At 36.7% G+C, this 26273-nt stretch overlaps 1 protein-coding gene across 16 annotated transcripts in view; it reads left to right on the top strand.

The window, feature by feature from the left end:
• Positions 1-26273, top strand: part of BTRC (beta-transducin repeat containing E3 ubiquitin protein ligase) — a 176015-nt gene that overhangs the window by 16071 nt on the left and 133671 nt on the right. For 7 of the 16 annotated variants that reach the window (XM_057734605.1, XM_057734600.1, XM_057734595.1 and 4 more), the window contains exon 2: positions 24053-24100. The exons of 8 other annotated variants lie outside the window; for them this stretch is intronic. In XM_057734605.1, coding sequence (XP_057590588.1) covers positions 24053-24100 — 48 coding nt within the window. Of the gene's footprint in view, positions 1-21711; positions 21940-24052; positions 24101-26273 lie in introns of all 16 variants that reach the window. One more of the 16 variants, XM_057734596.1, reaches the window with a different exon arrangement.

The following is a 26273-nucleotide window of genomic DNA, read 5'->3' as shown; positions in this document are numbered from 1 at the left end:
CAAGGAGTCTGGGTGCAAACATTCTGCGGAGATCCAGATAGGCAGACAGCATCAGTGAGTACTGAAAAGAGGCGGCAAGTCTTCAGTTTCAAGTTTGGGCTCAAAGGTAGAACTGGAATACCCAGCAAGGAACTAAAGAATTCAGCCTACTCATTAGTGCCCACTGCAGTAGTACTGTACTTTATTAAGCATAAGAATTATTTGGAGAGCATGTTAACATGTAGTGCAGATACTCAGCTCTTCTTCCCTCCACTTAATTTGGTAGGCCTCAAGAATCTACATGTTTAACAGGCATCTCAGTGTTTCTGATAGAGATATTTCTCAGATCACATTTTGACAAAATGTCTGGACCGATGTCCTGGCCAGTGTACCAACACAGAGGGATTGGGGGAAATATTGTGGGTAGAACCAGAGTAAAAGGTGAAGCCTTGTATATGGGGAACATAGCAGGAAGCAGCTGAGTTAACTGGATTCAAGAGTGGAGGCAGGTGGTAATCATTTTGTAGTATGTAAGTGTATTAAATCAACATGTTGTACACCTTACACTTGCGCAGTGTTATGTCAGTTATATCTCAATAAAGCTGGAAAAAAAGAGTGAAGGCAGAATGAGACAAACTTCATGGCTGAGTTAGAATCTCTTTGAATTCCAACTGATTACTGATACGTTGGTTTCTAAAAAGAATTTACTTCTGGGTGCTGTTTGCAGCTGGAGAATTTGGTGAACCATAGGAGCAGAAAAATTAGCAACATAATGCCATTTATAAGAGGTATATCTAGTAGAAGAACAATAGCAACATCCCCAAATGTGGCCACTCTAGGTATGTTAAAATCATATCACAATAAACTGGTAGTCCCTCTTGGTGCTATGAAAAGTTTGTGGATAGTTCTGACATTACTTTTATTGTTAATATTCAATGACCCTATCACATATGTGAAGATAAATGACAACAGACTACCTCAACAGTTGTTTTATAGTGCTCTTAAAGTAATGTCTTGAGGTAATGTCAAGAAGTGAAGGGAGAAGTTTGAGGAATCACTGAAGTGTTCCTTAAACCAATAGGCATAACTGAATGGCAGGGAAACTTATGGTGAAAGATTAGTCTCTTCTACAATTACATAGACTAGAGTTGTTCTTTTGAGCAGGTTCCTAAGGCTGAACTCAGGTGAGAGGCACAAAGCCACAGGCTTTCTGGGTAGTGAGAAATTCTGTCTGAAAAGATCTTTTTATCTTCATCCCTTGGATTATAAGCACCATCAGCCACAGCATCTTTAAAGTAGAGGAAGATGTAATTGGATACAATTAAATGAGGTAAATGTGAAGGGGCATTCTAGACCAAAAGGATATGGTGGTGGTGATAGTTTCACAACAAAACTCTAACTCAAAATAATTCACACAAACTTCCAAGGTTTATTGAATAGACATTCCATTCCTTTTCCATTTTACTGTTTAAACATGTATTTATTCATGTCTGCTGTGTGCACGTTTTTGGTCTTAGTTCTTTCTTTAAAAAACTCCCTTGTACTGTCTCCCCATCTCCCTAACTCCTGGGAACTGTAATCTGTTCTCCTTCACTTTAGTTTTATCTTTTTGAGGATGTCATATAATGGAATCATACAGTATATAATCTTTTGGTACTGACTTCTTTCTCTCAGCATAATACCTTTTAGATGATTCATCCAAGTTTGTTGCATGGATCAATAGTTCATTCCTTTTTATTGCTTAGTAGTATTCCATTGTATGGATTGTACCACGTTTTGTTTATCCATCTGTTGAAGGACATTTGAGTTGTTTCTGGTTTTTGATGATTATAAATAGAGCTGCTATAACACTTGTGTTTAGGGTTTGTAGGAACATAAATTTTCATTTCTCTGGGGTAATACCCAGGAGGGGAATTGCTGGGTCATATGATTAGTGTTTGTTTAACTTTATAAGAAACTGCCAGACTGTTTTTCAGAGTGCCCATTTTGCATTACCACAAGCAGTGTATTAACATTTAGTAAAATCGACTTTTTTTTAGTGTACAGGTCTCAGAATTTTAACACATGTAGATTCATACATTCATGTAACCACTACCACTATCAGGATACACAACAGTTCCATCATCCCCCCAAAAACTCCATTTTGCATTACGACAAGCAGTGTATGAGAATTCTAGTTCCTTTTTTTTTTTAATTTTAATATTTCTTTATTTATTTGGCTGTGCCAGGTCTCAGTTGTGGCATGTGGGATCTAGTTCCCTGACCAGGAATCGAACCTAGGCCCCCTGCATTGGGAGCACAGAGTTTTAACTACTGGACTGCCAGGGAAGCCCCAGAGTTCTAGTTCTGCATCCTTGTCAGCACTTGGGATTGTTAGCATTTTTTATTATAGCCATTCCAATAGGTATATAGTAGTATCTTATTGTGGTTTTAATTTGCATTTTCCTAATGCATGCCTCAGTTCTTGGTGACTTTATCTATTGGGGTCAAACACAAAAGCTAGTCCTCATAAGAAGAATCAGAAGAATGGTCATTAGAGTGATGTAACTTTTTTTTTTTTTAAGAACTTTTATTGAGAGACAGTTAACATACAGTAAACTGCATATATTTAGAGTGTACTGTTTGGTATCCCAATCTCCCAATTCATTCCCCCCCAACCCTCCCTGCTTTCCCCACTTGGTGTCCATATGTTTGTTCTCTACATCTGTGTCTCTGTTTCTGCCTTGCAAACCGGTTGATTTGTACCATTTTTCTATATTCCACATATATGTGTTAATATACGATATTTGTTTTTCTCTTTGACTCATTTCATTCTGTATGACAGTCTATAGGCCCTTTCATGTTAGAGTGATGTAACATTCTATGAAACATTCTATGAATGTTTGTAACATTAACATTCTATGAAAGACTTTTTGTAAGTATTTAATTTATTTATTTATTAAGAGCCAACTCCTATTCCATTCAGGAACAACCACTTTTTTTGTTTGTTTGTTTTCATCCTAGCAAATTTATTCTTTTTTTTTAAAAACTTATTTTTGGCTGTGTTGGGTCTACGTTGCTGCATGCTTTCTGTAGTTGCTTCGAGCAGGGGCTACTCTTCGTCATGATGCACAGGCTTCTCATTGCACAGGCTTCTCATTGCGGTGACTTCTCTTGCTGTGGGGCTTGGGCTCTAGAGCACAGGCTCAGTAGTTGTGGTGCACAGGCTTAGTTGTTCCATGGCATGTGGGATCTTCCCGGACCAGGGATCGAACCCACGTACTCTGCATTGGCAGGCGGATTCTTAACCTCTGCGCCACCAGGGAAGTCCCTGTAAGTATTTTAAAAAGGAGTTTGTGCTAATGAATGTTCATGGCTTTTCAATGAAGTGAGGGGTACTTTAAAACCTAGCTACAAAGTTTCAAGTAAGCCCCGTGACAGAATGAGAGAGTGACTTAAGAGTATTTTTTTTCTGCTGGCATTTGGTTTTATGTAGAGCACTTGTGGCTTTTAAACTGAGGAGATAGGCAAATGAAAAAGAAAAATATGTGATTACCCTATAGTTTTTTTTGTTTTTTTGGTGAGATCTTAGTTCCCCAACCAGGGATCGAACCTGTGCCCCCTGCATTGGAAGTGTGGAATCTTAACCACTGGACAGCCAGGGAAGTCCTGCTACCCTATAATTTTTAAAAACAAAGCAAAATAAGTGAGAAACACTCATGGTCATCATGATCATTATCAACATGTACTGCTCTCCTATTCTTGGTATAATTTTGGAAAACTTGCTTATTCAGGGAAATAATTTAGTTAGAGGAAAGGAGGGCATTCCTTTGAGTAACATATTTGTTTGCCCCCCTTCTAAAATCCCTTCATGAATCATCCCAAGCAGAAGTTTATATTATAAGAAGCAAATCAGTTGATTGCTAACTAAATTTTTAGTGTTTTAGTTGGTTACTAGCTTGAGGTCAAATTTGTTTAATGAGTAAATGTGGAAGAGTTACTTTTTTTTTTTTAACACTTTGAACACATACTTACTGATCATTAGTATGTCACTCCCATTTTATGAAGCTGGAATGTAATTTCTTTATTTTTAATAACCATAGAGGTTTATAATTATCGAATCTTTGTTTTGATTTTTTCTTTGATACCAAGTCCTCAGTTAGGAAATAGCCTCCCGATTAGAACTTTGTTTCCCCGGGAAAATATATAGTCCACTTGGAAGCAGTTTCCAGTAACATTGCTGCAGAAATAGTCAAGTAGTGACTCAGGTTTAGAAAAGATGACTTAAGTAGAGGAACATTGGTGCATCTGTTTTTCAAATTGCAGTTAACTACAGTGACAGCTTATAAGACCTACTTAAATCTCTCTTGGAATCTTGCCTAACTTTACAAATTTTACATGACTTAGGTTAGAAATGGACAATTTAAAAGTTAGTCAAATGAATTAATAGAAAAGAAGCCTGCCTTATGAAATCATGATTCTAAAGGTTTTTCACATCCTCCAATCATATCCGAGTGTGACCTTTTGAAAATAAGAATGATTGTTTTAGCTTTTATCAGAGTTTGAAAATAGAAACTACTTTTATGCAGGTATGTATCACCTTTGATTATATGGTAGTCTTCTGGATATAGTCCCTCTACTTGACACATAGCAACTGCAGCAATAAACTGTGATCCTTGATACGTTTATATGTGGTCATATTAAGAAGTGTTTAAGTATTATTAAATGTGTTTTACCAATATCTTATGGAAGAGTACTCATAATCTTTTGAAAGCATTCATGTTAAAAAGAATTAGAAATGATGTTTATCTCATTTGGAACTCTTTCAGTGTCTCGTTAAAGTATAGGTACAGTATATAAGAATTCATACTATAGGATCAACCGAGACTTTGATTTAAATGTATTGCAAATTATACACAGAAGCCTGCATAAGATACTACACATATATATCTTTTTTTCCAAAGAAGCTTCTTTAAATGGTTCTGTTAAGTGTAGGAATGTTCTGATGATTATCTTTTTAATTAAAATGAGAAATCTTTGTTTAAAGTGGCATTCTTTTTTTACGGCCTGTTACAGTCTCTGTAACAATCATTTCTTAAGTCTGAACGTTTTATTTCCAGGAATCCATTTATATAAAACTATGTTTAGACTTAATTAAGGAACGATTCTTACAAAGCTTGTAAATAGCCAGGGAAAAAGGGGCCGAAGATAAAACTGACATTCACATTTAACAAAATGATCGTTACAAGGTATGTAATAAGCTATAAAAATACAATAAATCTCTTTTTATAAGAGTTCATATTTTTGGATCCTTGTTTTCAAGGGTATTTAAGGAAAATATCAAAGCTTTGTAAAGTGACATCTGTTTTACTGAATGGACTAGTGATAACTTTTTTTGTCTGTAACTGACAATACAGGAGTTCTACCTGTCTTCTTGGTGTGCTTTCTTTGAAATACCTTCTAATCAGTTAAGATTGGGATGTAAATTTTATGTTGTGCTATAGTGAAAACAAGACCTAGTTCTCATCTCACACTACTTTCTAGAAGTCAGAAAACTTTGGGCAATTTGCTTAACCTCTCTGAGTCTCATTTTCTTCATCTGGAAAGCAGCAATAATAATTATCTTCCTACTTCAAAGAGCTGTTGTGAGGACTAGGTGAAATTATAAATAGTGAAAATATTTTAGAAGTTATATATGGGACTGTGAGCATCCAAGCTACGTTTCTTTCTCTCTCTAACCTTGGGTTGTGGTAGTAGTAGTAATAATAAAATAACAACAAGAATGACAGAAAACACTTATACATCAGTATGTACAGTGTAGGATTCTAGGCACTCAACATATATTAACTCATTTGATCCTGTCACCTTATTAGGTAAGTATTGTTATTATCCCTAATTTACAGACGTGGAAACTGAGGCACAGAGAGGTTAAGTTACTGCCTTAAGATCGTATAGTTGGAGGGACTTCCCTGGTGGTCCAGCAGTTAAGACTCCTCGCTCCCAATGCAGGGGGCCCGGGTTGGATCCCTGATTGGGGAATTAAATCCTCCATGCAGCAACTAATGATCCCGTACAAGGCAACGAAGATCCTGCATGCCACATGCAACTAAGACCCAGCACGGCAAAAAAAAAAAATTAAGAAAAGAATCATACAGTTGGAGAAATATGGCTTTGAAGAGGGGAATGGGTGGTATCAATCTTTTTTCAAATCTATAGAAAAATTGAGAAAAGCATAATAATCATTTATATACCCCTCACCTGGATTGGCCAAGTGTTAATATTTTGCCACATTTGATGTTTTTCCTCTCTATATAGCTATACTTTTCTTTCCAAATCATTTGAAAGTTGGAGACATCCTGATATTTCACATCTACTAAAGCATGTATTTCCTAGGAACACTGGCATTGTCTTTCATAACCACAATGCAAGATCCCACTCAGGAGATTTAACAGTGATAACATTTTATTATTCAATATATAGTTCATATTCAGATTTCCCCAGTTGTTCCAATAGTGTCCTTTATAGCCTCCTTTTTTAAAATTCATGATCCAATCACGTTATATATAGTTATGTCTCTTTAGTCTTCTTTAATTTACAATAGTTCCCTATTGTTCCCAATAGTTTTCATTCTTGAAATTGACATTTTTGAAGAGTCCAGGCTAATTTTACAGAATGTCTCTCCTTTGGATTTGTCTGATTGTTGTCCATGGTTAGATTCAGGTTAAAACATTTGGCAGGCATATATGTTGTAGTTTCTTTCTCATTGCATTACATCAGAAAGTACATGATGTCATTTTGTTCCTTTATCTGTGATGCTAAGTTTGATCATTTCATCAAGGCTTTATTCACCAAATTTCTCCATTGTAAAGGCATATTTGGAATTAATAAGTGCTCAGTGGAGCGAAACTTTGAAACTGTGTAAATAACTTGTTTCCCAATATTGTTTCTCTCAGTAGTTTTGGCATCCACTGATGATTGTTCTATAGAAGTTGTCAAATCAGCCCATTTGTTTTCAGGCAGTTCTAAGTGTATGTTTGTTTTTCTCCTTGGCTTTGAAATGGTGACTGTTTCCTATTTTGAGAAGACATTGTGTAAACTTTGTCATTTTTATTTTGTTTTTGTTTTTGAAGTTAGACTAATTAAAATGTGCTTTTTACATTCTAATGTATAGGTTATATGCTTTATAGTTTTTATCTAGTGGAAAACACTGCTAAAGCTGCTTAAATAATTGGGTTTAGTTTTTAAAGGCTTATGGTAGTAAAAGCTGCATCAGAAGTTCCTGGAGGGCTTGTGTTTTCCATCCCATAGGCCTGGGCTGGAGCCTGAAAATCTGTGTTTCTAGCTAGTTTCCAGATGATGCCACTGGTTCTGGGATCACACTTTGAGACTCACTGTGGCTTCTCTAGGGCTTTCAATTTGCTCATAATTATTTGGGCTTTTTTTTTTTTTCCCCTATTTGTTTGCCTTCTCTGGTAGACATGAGAGTAATATGGATATAGTATAGTGGAATAAGTTAAAGATTGTATTAGTTGATTTTGGTAAATGTTGGAAAAATTGTGGAAATTGGCTAAATTACTGAATAGGATCTCATTACTTTGACTAATCCAAAATTGTGTTGTAATGAAAATGGCTATAGGCTATTTTAAAACTTACTGTGGCATTTATATTTGTTGGAATTTTCTTAACTTAATGAAACACTGATCCCTTAGTTTTGACTGAATGAGATATTCATAGTGGTCAGTTTGGGCTCTCAGCACTTAAGTGATCCCCGCGTACATTTCACCAACTTGGTTCTGTAAAGTAAAATAAGTGGCACATTCGTCATGTCATAGAGATATTTTTGCTTCTATAGAATTTGACCAGATTGTCCTCCTCCCTCCCTTGCTTCCTCTATTAGAAATGCTATAAACATCAGAAAGAAAAGGATGACCTTACTATTTGCTTCCCAGACTAAATCACAGCCTTGAAGCAGTTATTTCCTTCCGAATAAAAAGTTTAATTTCACGCCCTGATTAGTGCTAGTACGTGCAGGTAGATATTTATTTTATGCAGCTAAACTGATCTGCTTTTGCAAATTACTTGCCAGTCAGCAAAGCTATAGTTTCTTAAGAGTAGTTGGTGGTAAATTATAGTTCTTGTTTTGTGTGTGTATGTGTTTGTTTTCAGTATGTACTTATGAAGTAGGGGTGGGAATCAGTCACCAAACTTTGGCCAGACTAGGATTTGACTAGTAGCTTTTTTCAAAAGCCTAGGGATTGATGAATTTGGACTAACAAGTCCATTTAATTATGTAAACCAGTAAGAAAAAGTGAGATCTTTGTTTTCAGTTGATGTGAAAATGTACCCAGAACCTAGAAAGAGTGATGCCTGGTGGAGAAGATTAAAGAAGAGATTCTCTTTCTTATTGAGAAATAGAATATATTGTAGTTAAAATTTGAGTTTTGAAATTGGAAGGCACTATTGAACCGAATTTTTAATTGCTTGACACCATGAAGTTGAACAATTTTTTATTTTAAAATGAGACAGGCTTTTACTGAACTTGAATTAAGAGAAAATGGCCATGAATCAGAAGGAGGCAAAGTTCTACTTTCTTAATAAGTGGGTCAGTTATTTGCTTTAACTGAGTTGTCACTAAATTTGTGTGAGCTTTGAGTCTGGAGGCATCATCTAACTCAAAGCTTCAAAACCTTTTTTATTCATGGACCTCACTGAAAATCTTCTGTATGTCGTGAGATACTCTCCATACACATGCACATGCATATACCTTTTGAACGTGATTTCAAGAGGTTCAGAGATCCTTGAATCCTATCCATGGGTCCCGATCTCACCTTATTTTAGTGTTGTTACATAATTATTTTAATTTAAAATTTGTTGTGGGTAATTATCATTTCAACATAACTAGTTGTGACACTTAATAACGGTATGACTATAAAGTCTGAGCTTCATCATAAAATGTCATTTTGAGAAGCTAATGAAATATTGAGTATGTTATTTGGTAGTATCAGGAAAAATGGTACAGCAATGACTTGACTGGTTATCAAAAATCCTACTGGAATGTCCTGTTCTTAATTTTCTCACTCCCCTAGCCACTCAGGCAAGCAGCCACAATTTATCCCTGTCTGTGATGATGGAATTTTACTTGTCGGGAATATATGAATAGATACACTGAAATCCTTTAATTGCTACTGTATTGATATTTCCAGGCTCTTTCTACTTTTATCAATTCTATTAAAGAAATAGTATGACCAAGCAAATGCCCAGCAAGGTCAATTTACCCTAGTAAATGCACTTTACATCTAGGAGATTTGGAATACACTCTTTTCTATCAAGGTGAACCTTAAACACTGTCAATATGTTCAGTTATTTATCCTCTGCAGTTCTGGGATGGCTGGGAAACATCATTATCCCTTTTTCTTCATCCTCTTAAGGCGTCAGCACCGGAAATCCATCCACCTGCTTAGCTCATTCAAGAAACAGTGGTTTGCGGTCGTTTTAGATCAGTGGTGGTATATTTTGGGCAAAAGACCTTGTTTGGATTGTAGACCATGACTTCTTCCTTTTAAAAATGAGCAAACTGAGACCCAAAGAGGTCTGTGTGACTTGTTCAAGGTTACAGTTGATGACAGCCTGGATTAGAGCCCATATTTCCCTAATCAGAGCCTAGATGGTGCCCTTTTGACTCTTTTTTTGTTTATGGTTGAGCTTGTGTTTCCTCCACTGGATGTGATAGATAGATGAATTGAAGGGTGTGTGTGTGTGTGTTTAATTAGTACTTCTATGAAACTAAAAACAGAATTATCATATGACCCAGCAGTCCCACTACTGGGCATATACCCAGAGAAAACCATAACTCAAAAAGACACACGTACCCCAGTGTTCATTGCAGCACTACTTACAATAGCCAGGTCATGGAAGCAACCTAAATGCCCATCAATAGATGAGAAAGAAGATGTGGTACATATATGCAATGGAATATTACTCAGCCATAAAAAGGAATGAAATTGGGACATTTGTAGAGACATGGATAGACCTAGAGACTGTCATACAGAGTGAAGTAAGTCAGAAAGAGAAAAACAGATATCATATATTAACGCATACACGCGGAATCTAGAAAAATGGTACAGATCAACTGATTGGCAAGGCAGAAATAGAGACACAGATGTAGAGAACAAACATATGGACACCAAGTGGGGAAAGTGTGTGTGTAGGGGGGATGTATTGGGAGAATTGGATTGCCGTATATACATTACTAATAAGAAAAAAATATCAAATTGTACACTTTAACTATATGCAGTTTATTGTATGTCAAATTATATCTCAATAAAAGTTCTTGAAAAAAAAGAAAAAAAAATACATATGCAGCTCCTGAAAGAAAAAAAAAATTAGTGCTTCTATGACTTCTTTAAGAAAGCCTTTTCTACCCTAGGGTTATGAAAATAGTCTCATATTTTCCACTAGAAGCTTGATAGTTTTGCCTTTTACATTTAGAATGTTAGTCTGTAGAATTGATTTTTGCATTTGTGAGGAAGGAATTTCATTTCATTTTTTTTCCGTATGGATTTCCAATGTTCCCCAGCATCATCTACTGGAAGAATATGTATTCTTCACTGATCTGTAGAGCTACCTCCATCATAAATCATATCCTTACATTCATTGGTCTGACTTTTCATTCATTATTCTGTATATTGTTCTATTTACCTATTTTTCCCTGTATCAGTACTATGCAGCCTTATTCACATAGCTTTATAATAAACCTTGATATATAGTAAACTATTGATAGAAATCAAAATATGGAGTTATTTTTAAAATATTTGTTTTTGAATATGTAAAACATGCAACACAGTACAAAATTAAAAAAAAAAACAGTAGGACTTCCTAGGTGGCTCAGTGGTTAAGAATCCACCTGCCAATGCAGGGAACATGGGTTTGATCCCTGCTCCAGGAAGATCCCACATGCTGTGGAGCAACTAAGCCCATGTGCCACAACTATTGAGCCTGTGTGCCACAACTATTGAGCCTGTGTGCCGCAACTACTGAAGCCTGCATGCCTAGAACCCGTGCTCCACAACAAGAGAAGCCACCGCAATGAGGAGTCCGTGCACCATAATGTAGAGTGGCCCATACTCGCCGTAACTATAGAAAGCCCATGTGCAGCAACGAAGACCCAACGCAGCCAATAAATAAATACATTTGATCTTAGCCAAAAGGCTGAGAAGCGATGCCAATAAATAAATAAATAAATAAATAAATAACTTTTTAAAAAAGGGTATATATCAAAAAATCTCTTTTATGAATCTTTTTAGCATTTATTTTCCCTCCCCAGAGGCCACCACTTTTTCTTGTTTTTTTGTAGATTAGTTTATATAAGATTCTATAGGCAGTTTTCTAGGACCAACCTAGAAGACACCTACCATGGATTAAATACTAAAGTTTGAAAATTTGGTTAGGGAAGATGGCTTTTTTTTTGTTGTTTTTTGATTATTATTTTTATTTTTTTATTTTTTTTTAATGTTAAGAGGCAATGGTGTATAATGAAAGAGCACTCTCTTGAGCCAGATCATTTAAAATCATTTGACCCTTATACAAACGCTAGAGTTTCTTAGCCCTTGGTTCTGTTTCCTGTCTACAACTTTCTTCCTATTTCTCATCTTGTAAAATGGGGGTAATAATAAACCATACATCCTACCTCATGAAGTCATTGTAGGGAGTAAATCTGACACTATTGTTTATCAGTTTTGATGTTCCATATGATAATTTGATAAATGAGCTTTTTTTTATTTTTTATTTTTTTTAATTAGGCTGTGCTGGGTCTTAGTTGCGGCATCATGTGGGATTTTTTTTTTTTTTTTTTTAAGTTGCAGCATGTGAACTCTTAGTTGCGGCATGTGGGATCTAGTTCCCTGACCAGGGATCGAACCCAGGCCCGCTGCATTGGGAGCATGGAGTCTTAGCCACTGGACCATCAGGGAAGTCCCTAATTGAACTTTTTTTAAATTAGAACAATGGGACTTCCCTGGTGGTCCAGTGGTTAAGAATCTGCCTTCCAATGCAGGGAATGTGGGTTCCATCCCTGGTTAGGGATTAAGATGCCACATGCCGTGGGGCAACTAAGCCTGCTAAGCCTGCTAAGCCTGCATGCCACGACTACTGAGCCTGTGCGCTCTAGAGCCCCTGTGCCACAACTAGAGAGAAGCCCTCGAGCTGCAATGAAGAGACCACGCACCTCAATGAAAGATCCTGTGTGTCGCAACTAAGAGCCAACATAGCCAAATAAATAATTAAAAAAAAAAAAAAGAAGCAGCAGCATTAAAAAAAAAACTGTTAGATCAAATTTGAAAAAGTAGAAAAAATAATTAAAAAACAATGAACAAACAAATGAGGGGCCACCACTGCCAACCCCTTTGTGCTGTGGAACACAGTCTTCCACTGGAACAGTTGGTTCATAAGTGACATTTGACTGTCTAACATCAGATCAAATGAAGCAACCATTTTTTGTGTATGGTGTTAAAGAATGTTCTATTTTTATTTTTATTTTTTACATGTAGCTGTCCAGTTTTCCCATCACCATTTGTTGAAGAGACTGTCTTTTCTCCATTGTATAGTCTTGCCTCCTTTGTTGTAGATTTATTGACCATAGGTGCGTGGGTTTATTTCTGGGCTTTCTAACCTGTTCCATTGATTTATATTTCTGTTTCTGTGCCAGTACCATACTGCTTTTAATGACTTTATAGTATAATCTGAAGTCAGGGAGCCTGATTACCCCAGCTCCATTTTCTTTCTTAAGATTGCTTTGGCTATTCAGGGTCTTTTGTGTCTCCATACAAATTTTTAAGATTTTTTGATCTAATTCTGTGAAAAATGCCATTGGTAATTTGATAGGGATTGCATTGAATCTATAGATTTTCTTGGATAGTATAGTCATTTTAACAATATTGATTCTTCCGATCCAAGAATATGGTATATCTTTCCATCTGTTTGTGTCGTCTTCTATTTCTTTCATCAGCATCTTATAGTTTTCTGAATACAGGTCTTTTGTCTCCTTAGGTAGGCTTATTCCTAGATATTTTATTTTTTTTCATGCAGCGATAAATAGGATTGCTTCTTCAATTTCTCTTTCTGATCTTTAGTTGTTAGTGTATAGAAATGTACCAGATTTCTGTATATTAATTTTGTATCCTGCAATTTTACCAGGTTCATTGATGAGCTCTAGTAGTTTTCTGATAGCACCTTTAGAATTTTCTATGTATAATATTATGTCATCTGCAAATAGTGACAGCTTTACTTCTTTTCCAATTTGGATTCCTTTTATTTCTTTTTCTTCTCTAATTGCCATGGCTAGGACTTCCAAAACTATGTTAAATAAAAGTGGCGAGAGTGGGCATCCTTCCTTGTTTCTGATCTTAGAGGAAATGCTTTCAGCTTTTCACCATTGAGTATGATGTTAGCTGTAGGTTTGTCATGTATGGCCTTTATTATGTTGAGGTATGTTTTCTCTGTGCCCACTTTCTGGAGAGTTTTTATCGTAAATGGGTATTGAATTTTGTCAGAAGCTTTTTCTACATCTGTTGAAATGATCATATGGTTTTTATTCTTCAGTTTGTTGATGTGATGTGTTACACTGATTTATTTGTGAATATTGAAAAATTCTTGCATTCCTGGGATAAATGGCACTTCATCACATCGTGGTGCATGATCCTTTTAATATATTGTTGGATTCGGATTGCTAGTATTTTGTTGAGGATTTTTGTGTCTATGTTCATCAGTGATATTGGCCTTTAATTTTCTTTTTTTTGTGGTATCTTTGTCTGGTTTTGGTGTCAGAGTGATGGTGGTCTCATAGAATGAGTTTGGGAGTATACGTTCCTCTGCACTTTTCTGGAATAGTTTCAGAAGGATAAGTGTTAACTCTTCTCTAAATATTTGATAGAATTAGCCTGTGAAGCCATCTGGTCTTGGACTTTTGTTTGTTGGGAGGTTTGTTTGTTTTTTTAAATTTTATTTATTTATTTAATTTTTATTTATTGGCTGTGTTGGGTCTTTGTTGCTGCGTGCGGGCTTTCTCTAGTTGTGGCAAGCACAGGCTACTCTTTGTTGCAGTGTGCTGGCTTCTTATTGCGGTGGCTTCTCTTGTTGCGGAGCATGGGCTCTAGGCATGCAGGCTTCAGTAGTTGTGGTTCACGGGCTCTAGAGTGCAGGCTCAGTAGTTGTGGCCCATGGGCTTAGTTGCTCTGCGGCATGTGGGATCTTCCTGGACCAGGGCTCAAACCTGTGTGCCCTGCATTGGCAGGCAGATTCTTAAGCACTGAGCCACCAGGGAAGCCCTTTGGGAGTTTTTTAATCACAGTTTCAATTTCAGTACTTGTGATTGGTCTGTTCATATTTTCTATTTCGTCCTGGTTCAGTCTTGGGAGTCATTCTTTAACACCATACACAAAAATAAACTCAAAATGGATTAAAGACCTAAATGTAAGACCGGATACTATAAAACTCTTAGATGAAAACATAGCTAGAACAGTGTTTGACAAATGACAGCAATGTCTTTTTTAAAAAAATAATTTATTGGCTGCTTTGAGTCTTCGTTGCTGTATGTAGGCTTTCTCTAGTTGCAGCCAGTGGGGGCTACTCTTCGTTGCAGTGCACAGGCTTCTTGTTGTGGTGGTTTCTCTTGTTGCGGAGCATGGACTCTAGGCACGTGGGCTTCAGTAGTTGCAGCACGTGGGCTCAGTGGTTGTGGCTCGAGGGCTCTAATGCGCAGGCTCAGTAGTTGTGGCCCACGGGCTTAGTTGCTCCATGGCATGTGGGATCTTCCTGGACCAGCGATTGAACCCGTGTCCCCTGTGTTGGCAGGTGGATTCTTAACCACTCTGCCACCAGGGAAGTCCAGCAATATCTTTTTCAATTTGTCTCCCAGAGTAATAGAAATAAAACAAACAAATGGGACCTAATTAAACTCAAAAGCTTTTGCACAGCAAAGGAAACCACAAACAAAAGGAAAAGACAGGACGGGGTATTCTGGATGAATCATAGCTGTCACCAGGAATGCTAGACCACACATGCACAGATGATTCACCAGTCCTATCAAAGTGCATCACAAAAATCCAGTCTTGAGACGCCATGATTCCAACAGCATTAGCACCTAAATTCACATTATTGCACTATAATAGAATTACATCCTCTTGCTTACAGCCTAAGACCTACTGGCTTCAGCTAAGTCTTTGAAAGGTAGCAATTACTTGGGAGTTTAAGCATTAGAAAGGAGGATTTTCTTGAGGTTCTCTGCCAGTAATGTGGAAAGCATAAAGCAGGGTTAGAGAGAGATGGGCTTTTGTGTACAATTTTAGCCTAGTTTGTTGGTTTCATTTTCATGTGAGAGTCTATCCAGGTTGCCCAGGATTGGAGTCCATTCATTCCTAGTTCCTCTCCTTTTCTGTCAACACCCTCTGTGATTGCCATTCCCCCTCTCTCAACCCCTCTTCTAAGTAGTGTAACCACCCTTTCGCTCTAGCTGCTTTTTTTCTTTTTTAATTATCATTGTTTTGGAGTTCCTCATTTTCCTATGTGGAAAAGATTCTGAAGAAAAGATATTGATCCAGTCATTATTTTTGCTCTTTACATTTGTCAACCCTTTCCTCTTTTTAGCCTTTAAAAAAACTGGCTAAAAACCTAATTGTTGTTTTGAAGTTCGGAAGAGTAGTAGATTTTTTCTTTAAAAAATGAACTGAAGAAAATGATTGTGCTATGATCCTCAGGTTTGGTTAAATAAATCATCTTTTTCAGTTCACTGCAAACTACAAAATTTATTAAATTATCTCAGCTGTGATTAAAATTAAAATGTCTTGTTACGTTAATATGTGAAAATTAGTTCAATCCTGTAAAAATACTACAATGTTATAAATAATCTTTTATATGCCTGTAGGGAACTAAGGGGGAATTTAGTAACACTTGCATATTTTCTCCTCAAATAGTAATATTTCCATGTTTTGTTTGTAAGCAATAAATATGTATACATACTCATGGATATTTATACTATGGGAAAAATTGTTTGGGTTTTTTTTTTTTGGCTGCACTGCACAGCTTGCTGGGGGGATCTTAATTCCCTGACCAGGGATCAAATCCGTGCCCCCTGCAGTGGAAGCGAGGCATCCTAACCACTGGACTGCTAGGGAATTCCCACTCTGGGAGAAATTTTAATGAATCTTTGTCAGCTGGTCAAAGGGCTTAAAAGATCTGAATTTAGTGATTTAAGCTATTAAATTAAGATAACCTTTTGCATATACAGAGTCATGTTATAGCACATACAACAAGGGGTTGTAACAATTGATAGTTGGTTGTCTTTTTTTTTAAACACACTTTTATGTCCCAACATGATGGTCCTAGTAATGGATATGGTGATCCAGTAGCCACAATATTTAACAAATTCTGTTGCCGACTTAGAACAATAAATGCTTTTCTTTCATCTTTTCTACAAATGTGATTTTTTATAAATACACAATTTGTACTATAAAATAATTTGAACTACATGAACTTCTTCAGGATTCTATTATCATGGAGAGCCTTGAATTGAAGGTAAAGATTTTAAAATGGAGTTTACCTAGTATAAAGGCCACTACTCTGAACTCTGGTATTGCTAACAAATGATGTTGGATTGCCACAGCCAAGTGTGCAGTATAGAACTATATTCATTCTTGATTGTTCTACTTGGGACAGCTATTAATGGACACTTTGCCATAGCTCATAATCATCATAATCATGATGATATTGCTATCTTTTGCTTGGGGAAGTCTGTATAAAAGTAAGTCACTGCTAATGATGGACAGTCTTTAGATTTCAGGTTTTAGGTATGAGTGTTTTTTAAATTTTTTGTTTTGTATGATGAAAGTTCCTATCAAAATAACTCTTCCCTCAAAAGATTTTAAAATTGGATTTTTTTTTTTTTTTTGGCACATGGGCTTAGTTGCTCCGCGGCATGTGGGATCTTCCTGGAGCTGGGATCGAACCCTTGACCTCTGCATTGGCAGGCGGATTCTTAACCACTGCGCCACCTAGGAAGCCCATAAAATTGGATTTTTATTAAATAAAATTCTTATATAAATTCTGTTACTTACTTTCTTCATGGGGGAATCTTGTCCTTAAGAATACAATCAGAGAAAGTTGTTACATATTGGAGAAAGGCAAAATGATTGTGTTGTTATGGCAACTCAAATGGAGAAAATGAAAACAGCACAAAGCTGCATCCTGTTGTCATAGCAACCATAGTTGTGAAAATGATAAAAGCTAGTCTAGAAAGGATGTATTGCAGCCTTAGTCCATCATAAGTAAGTAATGTAAGAAAGGATAGGGAGAATTGGTTTTAGACAAAAGTTAAGTCCCTCTGGTTTCACAAGTTGCTAGTATCACTGCATATAGACAGATCTCTGTCCTTTCTAATTATATTTCAACTCAGTTTTATTGCCTCAGATCATAATAATGGTATGAAGGAAAGATAAATGTAATAACTATATGAAAATCTTGTGAACAAAGATTTTTTTTTTGTAGCACATTTAGAAAGAAATTGAAGCCACAGAATTTTAACTGAAAGGGCTTTAAAAGAACAGTAGAATGTTTTCAATTTCTCCTCTTTCCCTTCTCTTTCCCTTATTTCTTACCCAATGCTTTATTTTCATTCTTTTCTATAACATCTTTCTGTATCATTCTAGTTTAAGTTTGAACTGCAACATAAATGCCTAATGACATGGCAGTTTGTAAAGCATCAAATGCAGCATCATGAATGCAGATGAACAGATGGGTTTGATGATAAATGGTAAGCATCTTGTAGGTGAAATTTATTTTAGCTATATCCTTCAGACTTTTTCTGTAATCAAAGCTTCTTAATTATTTTATTTTATTTTTTTCTTAATTATTTTAAGTGCCATTATTTCTTTCCCAACTTCTTGCCCACCGTAGCAAAATATTTCCTCCCAATGGAGTGGAGACATGTTAGGAATGAAAGCTGTGTTCTTTGTTCAGCATCTGGCTATTTGCACAGGTTTCTGTGGTAATGGAATCGGCATCTCTGTGTTAGAGTATTGATCTGCTGCTTGGTCGGTACTGTGTAAAAGAAGTATTTCAGTAACAATGTGGTAAAGTGGTTTAAGAGCAGTTTCTATTACAAATGAGGTGGAGGAAGATGGAGTTCTGCAAGACTGGACACGTGCCATAAATATCCATAAATCTGAGGGGTTGATCTAAAAACTGTGATCTTGAAATTCCCAATTTCTTCCACATTTAATTGCAAATAGTTGAACACTACCTGAATGTGAGTACACTAATGCCATTGCCCTTTTGCCCGTTAGTAGAAGTTTTTACATTTAATGTTCCTGTGTTGTAGTTGAAAACTGTGGTGTGAATGTAAGTCAGTTATGAGAGATAATATTGACTGACGGTAAAACCAGTGTTTTAAAGTAATCCATTAAATATTTTCAGTCAAAATCCAAATATTAATGTTGACTTGCTTAAATATAAGCTGATTTTCATAAATAGCTCTTTAAGCAATGCTTGATTTTGCCTGACTGGCGAGAATCTGTTCATGTAGGCACAGGGAAGAAACTTTTTATAAAATAGGAAAAGATAGGGAAAGAGAAGTGAGAACTAGAGTTTTTTCATTTGTTTGTTTTGAAAGATTTGTAAAATACTCATCCCTTTTATGCTGTTATTTAGTAGTAGTAGATCATATGTGACTCATGTGACTAAGACAGCTTAGGCTAGTAAATGGTTCAGATACCTAGCAAACACTTCAAAGATTCCTTCAAGAGGTTAGCTAACATTTTGTAAAGGAGTTTGAAAATGAAAGCCTACCATAAGTGCATGTATACTGTTGTGCCTAGATATTGTAGCACACTGGTATATAACAATGCATTAATTTGAATCTCCCTTTCTCCTAACTTATCTTGGTACAGAACTTTTTGAGGCTAGTTTGTAAATCTGTAAAACCGTTTTACATTAGAATCTGATGTGCTGATTTTAAGATTGGTGTCTAAAAGTGGACAATGTCATCATCACATCAAACATCAGTGTGCACTTGAGATTTACTAGTTTGCGTCTTGGCGTTACTAAATTAGATTGTAAGATCAGGTAGTTAATTTTCTTGGAAGAAAAAAAAAGTATTAGCTGTACTCATCACTTCCCAGTTCACAGTTTCTTGTCACATTTCACTTGCTTCAGAAATATTCATTTTGGAACCTTCTTGTGAATATGTAACTCTTAATAATGATGTCTTGAGAGAAAGGGGAAGAATTTCTTATCTAACCTAAATAATAACCACACCATCACAGAAAATGTCCTCATAAACACATCAAGCAATCAAATAGCCAATAAACCTATTCTCCTGCTAAATTCCATAAACTGAATGGGGAGGATAGATAATGTTCATTTTTGTTTCTTACTAGGGAACATGAGACTTGATCTTTGAAATGGTTATTTATTTCATATATTGTAGCTGCCAATCAGCCAGCCATTTGCAAATAGTGAAATAAACACACTTTGAAAATGAGTTTCTTCTCTGTGGGTCTGTGATGCCCAGGAAGTCAGATGTAATATGGTTGCATTTATTTATGTAGGCATTTATTCTCTTTCTAATGAGCAAGTAATTTTCTTTTCTCTACTCCTACACAAAAGTTAAATAAAGGAGTACCCAAGGAGGGCTGTGATACTTGGTTTGTAGTCGTTGAAATACCGTTTGATATCGGGGATCTTTTCATGAAGGGAGTTTTCCTCTCAGTTAAGAAGAAAGCTCCAGATAGTGCTCCCTTTTGATCTCATTGTTAGAGCAAATACATCTGTAATGCAGAGGGGGATGTTCCAGAAGTCCAATGTGAGGATTTTTTTCCTCTCTCCCCACTTCCCAATCAAAGGATTTTACTCTGTGGCTTTTTTTGCTCTTTTTGCCTGTGAAGTGAGGGATAAGAGCTGATTGCTTGTATGGCAGCCAGCCTGCCTTAATATGTGGGTTATTAACATGATACTGGCCTCTGTTGAGTCATAGCAACTGCTATGAACAAATGTGTAAATCCATACTGGAAAAAGTGTTGCAAGTGCCTTTCATCAAAATAGGAGATTGCTTCAACTTTTGTTTACTCCTCTAGTTGCAATCAAGCTTTCTTTTTTCTTTTTCCTCTCTTTTCCCTTTCTCCCCTCCCTACCTCTTTCAGAAATACATAAAGCCTAATCCTCTCAATGAGTACTGTGATCATTTGAAGTCTGTGTATAGGCCAACCCCATATCATCAAAAATTGTTGTGTAACCCCATGATTCCCAGGCCTCAGCTGGTGGCCTAGTTATATCAAATAATATTTAATGCAGTAAATTCTAGTGCAATGAAAGAATTTGGACAGTCCCTTAGAGCTTATTGCAGTGGGACTTGATTTTAATAAAATGAAATTCTAGTATAACCAGATAATTTCTTTGTGGCATGATTTAAAAGGTCTTTAAGTACAGGTATAGGAGATTGAGTGTGTAAAACCTAATCTGAGATAATTGCAGTTTTATTCTTACTGAGTAAATGAGCACTTCAGAAACACAGGAATTCTCCTTACTTTGCATAAGGTGATTTTTAATAATGTAGCAAAGAAAATGTAAGTGAACAACCTTACTTGTTGTACTGTTATGGGGAGAATAAAGATAACACCTGGCTGTATGCATAAATTTGTTTACTAAGTTGGTTGATTTCCTGTGGATGGGTATTAAAAATGACTTTTTTGGTACAAAAACATGTGGCATCTAGGTATTATTATGATGCCATGCCTGCTAATGTTGAATATTTTTTGTGTTTTTTTTTAAAAAAAGAAAATTGTTCTTACTCATTCAAATTCAACAGTCTAACAGTAGAGTCAGTCATAGACCAAATACTTAGAACTTACTATATTGATGCAAATGAAAGAAAAATATAACACAAGTATTAATTAAGAAAACCAGAATGTCAGTGTTAGAAAAATTTGGTCATAGTCTTGTACTCTGGAGTCCTTATCTCAAGGCAGTGACTTTTTTTTTTTTTAAGGCAGTGACTTTTAAGAGCTTTTGTTTTCTGTACTGAAACAGAATAGTGAAAATGTTTTTATAGAAAGTTATGGGAAAAAAAAGTATGTATTAATTTGCTTTGGGTCATTCTAATCTCTCTGGTAAATTCATAATTAGGAAGCCCTTTTTAGGACTGTGTTCTAGTCTCACAGGTACACAGCTACTCCATATCTGGTAAATCTAAATTCATATGTGAGGAGGTTATGTTTTTTTAAAGCATATTATTTACACAATTCACTGGAATGGCTCCTTTGGAAGTTGGGTGGCCCTCTTATGTAATTATGTACTTAGTAACCCTGCGCTACACAGCAGTAGAAATTCAAGTAAGAATAATTTACTGCTTATGCATAGTTATTAGAATTTTAAAGCATTTGTTTGTTCAAAATTCTAGTTTATCAGTGTTATATTTGACTAATTGCATACTTAATAAGTAATAATGAATAAAATTTATTTTAGAAAGCAGCCAGGTTTGAATCCTAACAGTTCTAAATAAGCATCAGGAGCTGCTTTCTCCGCTCCCCCTTTACCTTATTGTTTAAAGGGATTTCCATCCTTTTAGGCCATATTTTCTGGTGAAACTAGTAATTCCTGTTAAGAAAATCCATATTAGATGTGTTGCAGATGGACTTAAATTATAGAATTATGGAATTTTGTTGATGCAGGGTATTGTTAGAAATATTTTACTCTATTCCATTTTACCAGGGAAGAAGCTGAAGCACGTGGAAATTAAGCGAGCTGCTCAAGATCTTACAGTTGGTTTGAGGATGAGCCTACACCTTGTCCTGGATTAGTGTCTTAACTCTTGGATTAGTGTCCCACCTATTCTCAGTTGTTATGATAATTCAACAGTTCTCTTCACCAGGGATTTCTTGCACCCTTCTTCTGCTGGACTAGGCAGTGGACTAGGCATCCAGAGATTATGAGAAAAGTGTGAGTTTATATGGGCTAACAATAATGATATCAAACTAGTAATATTTTAAATTTAAACTCTGATTTATCTAGTGTTTTTCTGTTTATAAATGTTATAAATGTTTAAAGATGGCTAAGCCTTTAAAATGTTCTGCTAGATTATAATCTCCTTTAAGGCAGGGACTCACTTGCTTTTCATAATGTTAATCCAGTTTCATTTTGGAAGGCTTAAACAAAAATTTTTTTGGAGCATTGGTGGCTTTGCTGGAATAAGTGTGGCTTCCCATGGTGTCTACTCTGCGGATAATACTCATTTTATAATTATATTGAATATTTCATTGAATACTTTTGATTTCAAGTTAAAAGTTTTCTCATTTTCCCCTTAAGCAAGAAGGAGCACCTATTTTTTTTTTACAGTAAACTGCATATATTTAGAGTGTACAATTTGGTAACCCAGTTGAAGGAGCACCTATTTTAAGGATACAGAGATAGGTCATGGAACTAAAGGGGAAGATATCAGGCACCAAAAAGACATCGGAAAACCTTTAGGGCTCAAGGCAGCCACCTTGTACTCTTGGGATAAATCTCACTTGGTTATAGTGTTTAATCCTTTTTATATGTTGCTGGGTTTTATTTGCTAGTATTTTGTTTAGGACTTTTACCTATGTATTCATGAGAAATATTGGTCTGCTAATCTCCATTCTGCTATTGAGTCTGTCCAATGAATTTAAGAATTTCAGTTATTTTCAGTTCTTATATTTCCACTTGGTTCTTCTTTATATCTGTTATTTCTTTGCTGATACTTTCTATCTTTCCATTTCTTTCAAGAGTGTTTCTGAGTTATTGGAATATTTTATACTATTACTTTATTTATTTATTTTAATTTATTTATTGGCTGCATTGGGTCTTTGTTGCTACACACGGGCTTTCTCTAATTGCGATGAGCGGGGGCTACTCTTCCTTGTGGTGTGCAGGCTTCTCATTGTGGTGGCTTCTCTTGTTGTGGAGCATGGGCTCTAGGCGCGCAGGCCTCAGTAGTCGTGGCACGTGGGCTCAATAGTTGTGTCTTCCGGGCTCTAGAGCACAGGCTCAGGAGTTGTGGCACGTGGGCTTAGGTGCCCTGCGGCATGTGAGATCTTCCCGGCCCAGGGCTCGAACCTGTGTCCCGTGCATTGGCAGGTGGATTCTTAACCACTGTGCCACCTGGGAAGCCCTGTACTATTACTTTAAAGTCTTTGTCTCTAGAGATAATTCAAAGCTGTGTCATTTAGTATTGGCATCTGTTGATATGCATTGAGATCCCCCCCTCCCTTTTTTTTGTATGCCTAGTAGTTTGGGGATTGTATCCTGAATGTTTTTAATATTACAAGGCTCTGAATGTATTTACATCCTATTGAAAATGTTGGTATTTTTGATATCAGGCTCTCAACCCTGTTGAGTTCAGCCTACAAGTTCAAATAGCCATATGTAGGGTTGTGGTTTCAATGTCTCTTCCATTTTTAAAGGCTTTGCACTGCTATTGAAATTTGTTCCATGTTTGTGCCACTCAGTGGCCATTCTGGGATCTGGATGGTAGTCTGTCTTGCAGTTCATTTCTCAAAGTTTATGGCTTACTGTTTTGTTCACATTTCCATGTATGAAGCTTGCAGGTGAGCCCAGGAGTTATAAAGCACTTTATGGGCTTATTTTTCTGAGCTGCCCCCTCTCCATGATCTCCCTGGTACTATCTAGTTCCCTGGGATTCTCTTTTTCAGTCCTCCTGCCAGAAAGCTGGGGTTTTATTTAACCTTCTCTACCTGAATATGTTACTGCATCTGAGGCTAAGCAAGGAGAGGATGGAGAGGGGGAAAAAAAGCAGTGAGGTTTCTTCTCAGCCTTTTAGGATCATAACTCCTCTGATCAAAAAGAGTTTCCTTAATTCAGAGCTTTAGGCTCCTATGGGGCCCTACTTCTACTGTGGTTTTCATCATGGGATTGCTTGGAGGGAACAGAGAGAACTTTAAAGAAAGAAAAATAGGAGATTTCCACTATTCTCTCTGAGTGTTAGGATACCCTTTCTACACTTCAGACCAGACCTAGAGGGCTTCTCCTGGATCTTTCTTTGCTTATACTAATACCTACTTTTGGGTTTCAGGCTGCAGTCTACGCTGGTGGATACTGGAGGAATAAACATTTTAAAAAGGTAAATTCATTGTTGGGATCAGTGCTTATCTTCCCCAATCTGCTTACTCCTGTTCACTTTTCGGAATCCTCAAATAGCTGCACCCTGCATTCTGTCCATTTTTAGTAGTTACATTCAGTGGGAAATAAAAGGAAGGAGTGTGCTTATACCATCTTACCTGGAACCTGAACCCTTTCCAGTTATCTTTTTGATACTGATTTATAGCTAATCGAACAACATATTCTTTGCAAGTTCAGTCCTTTGCAATTTGTTGATACTTGTTGTTTCATGGCCCATCTTAAGCTCTGTTTGATAAGTGTAGCAAGTGTGCTTGCAGACAACTGCAGTTGTTGGGTACATTGTTCTAGATAAGTCATTAGGTCAAGTTCATTAATTGTGCTCTTCAGTTCTTTTTTTAATTAAGTAATGAATTAATTAAGTGGCTGCATTGGGTCTTTGTTGCTACGTGTGGACTTTCTCTAGTTGCGGCGAGTGGGGGCTACTCTTCATTGCGGTGCACAGGCTTCTCATTGTGGTGACTTCTCTTGTTGTGGAGCACGGGCTCTAGGTGCATGGGCTTCAGTAGTTATGGTGGGCAGACTCAGTAGTTGTGGCTCATGGGCTCTAGAGTGCGGGCTCAGTAATTGTGGCTCATGGGCTTAGTTGTGTCCCCTGCATTGGCAGGCAGATTCTTAACCACTGTGCCACCAGGGAAGTCCCTCTATCAATTCTTTTTTGCTTATTCTATCTAGTAGCTAAAGGAGGAGTGTTAAATCCTCAAACTATGAGCTTAGATTTGTGTGTTCTCTCTTTAGATCTGTGTATTTTGGTTGTTACATTTTGAACTTTGTTACTAGCACATATACTCTTAAGATGGTCAGCCCTTGGGGGTTTCCCTGGGGGAATACACCCAGGAGTGGAATTGCTAGAAGTGGTCACATGGTAATTATATGTTTAACTTTTTGAGGAACTGCCAAGCTGTTTTCTATAGTGGCTGAATCTTTTTGTATTCCCACTAGCAGTATATGAGGGTTTCAGTTTCTCCACATCCTCACCACAACTTGTTATTTTCTGGTTTTGTTTTGTTTTGTTTTTAGTTGTAGCTTCCAAAGCTTTTGAGACTGAATAGGACTTTGATGATAAAGCTTCTTCCAGTCTGTCTGGATCTCCTGGCCTGCTTTTTTCCTGAGGTATCTAGATAACTCTGGGTTTTCTTTGTTTTTGTTTTTATTTTTTAACTGCCATCCTAGTGGGTGTGAAGGGCACAGTGGTTAAGAATCCTCCTGCTAATACAGGGGACGTGGATTAGACCCCTGGGCCAGGAAGATCCCACATGCTGTGGAGCAACTAAGCTCGTGCACCACAACTAGTGAGCCTGCGCTCTAGAGCCTGCGAGCCACATCTAGAGAAAGCCCGTACACAGCAACGAAGACCCAACTCAGCCAATTAATTAATTAATTAATTAAAAAAAACTTCGCAACTCAATAACAAGAGACAACTGAGCCACCAGGGAAGTCCTTCTGATGATTTCTTGTGATTAGATATAGACTGTGTATCTTTGGCAGAAATATCACAGAGGTGATGCCATGTTCTTCTTATTGCAGTCTTTCAGGTGACACATGATTTTAATTTGTTAAATTATTGGTGACATTAATGCTGATCACTTGATTATGGTGTCAGCCAGGTTTTTCCACTGTAAAGTTACTGTTTTCCCCTTTGAAATAAATGTTATATGGGAAGATATCTTGAGACTCTTCAAGTATCATATTCCACAGCACACTCTTCAGTTTATTTTTTATATCTCTATATTAATTGAGTCATGGATTTCTGTTTTATTCTGTGGCTTATTGTATTAGTTTTTGTGACATACCAAATTACCACAAATTTAGTAGCTTAAAATAAGATACAGCACACATTTATTATCACATAGTTTCTTTGAATCAGGAGTCTGGGTATGCTTGACCTGGGGTAAGATCTCTTACAGGATTATAATGGGGACTTCCTAGGTGGCACAGTGGTTAAGAATCCGCCTGCCAATGCAGGGGACACGGGTCAAGCCCTGCTCTGGGAAGATCCCACATGCCATGGAGCAACTAAGCCTGTGAGCCACAACTAGTGAGCCCATGTGCCGCAACTACTGAAGCCCACATGCCTAGAGCCCATGCTTGGCAACAAGAGAAGTCACTGCAATGAG

Source organism: Hippopotamus amphibius, chromosome 5 (assembly GCF_030028045.1).
Source record: "Hippopotamus amphibius kiboko isolate mHipAmp2 chromosome 5, mHipAmp2.hap2, whole genome shotgun sequence".
Classification (NCBI taxonomy): domain Eukaryota; kingdom Metazoa; phylum Chordata; class Mammalia; order Artiodactyla; family Hippopotamidae; genus Hippopotamus; species Hippopotamus amphibius.
This window is presented reverse-complemented; position numbering and strand designations above follow the sequence as displayed.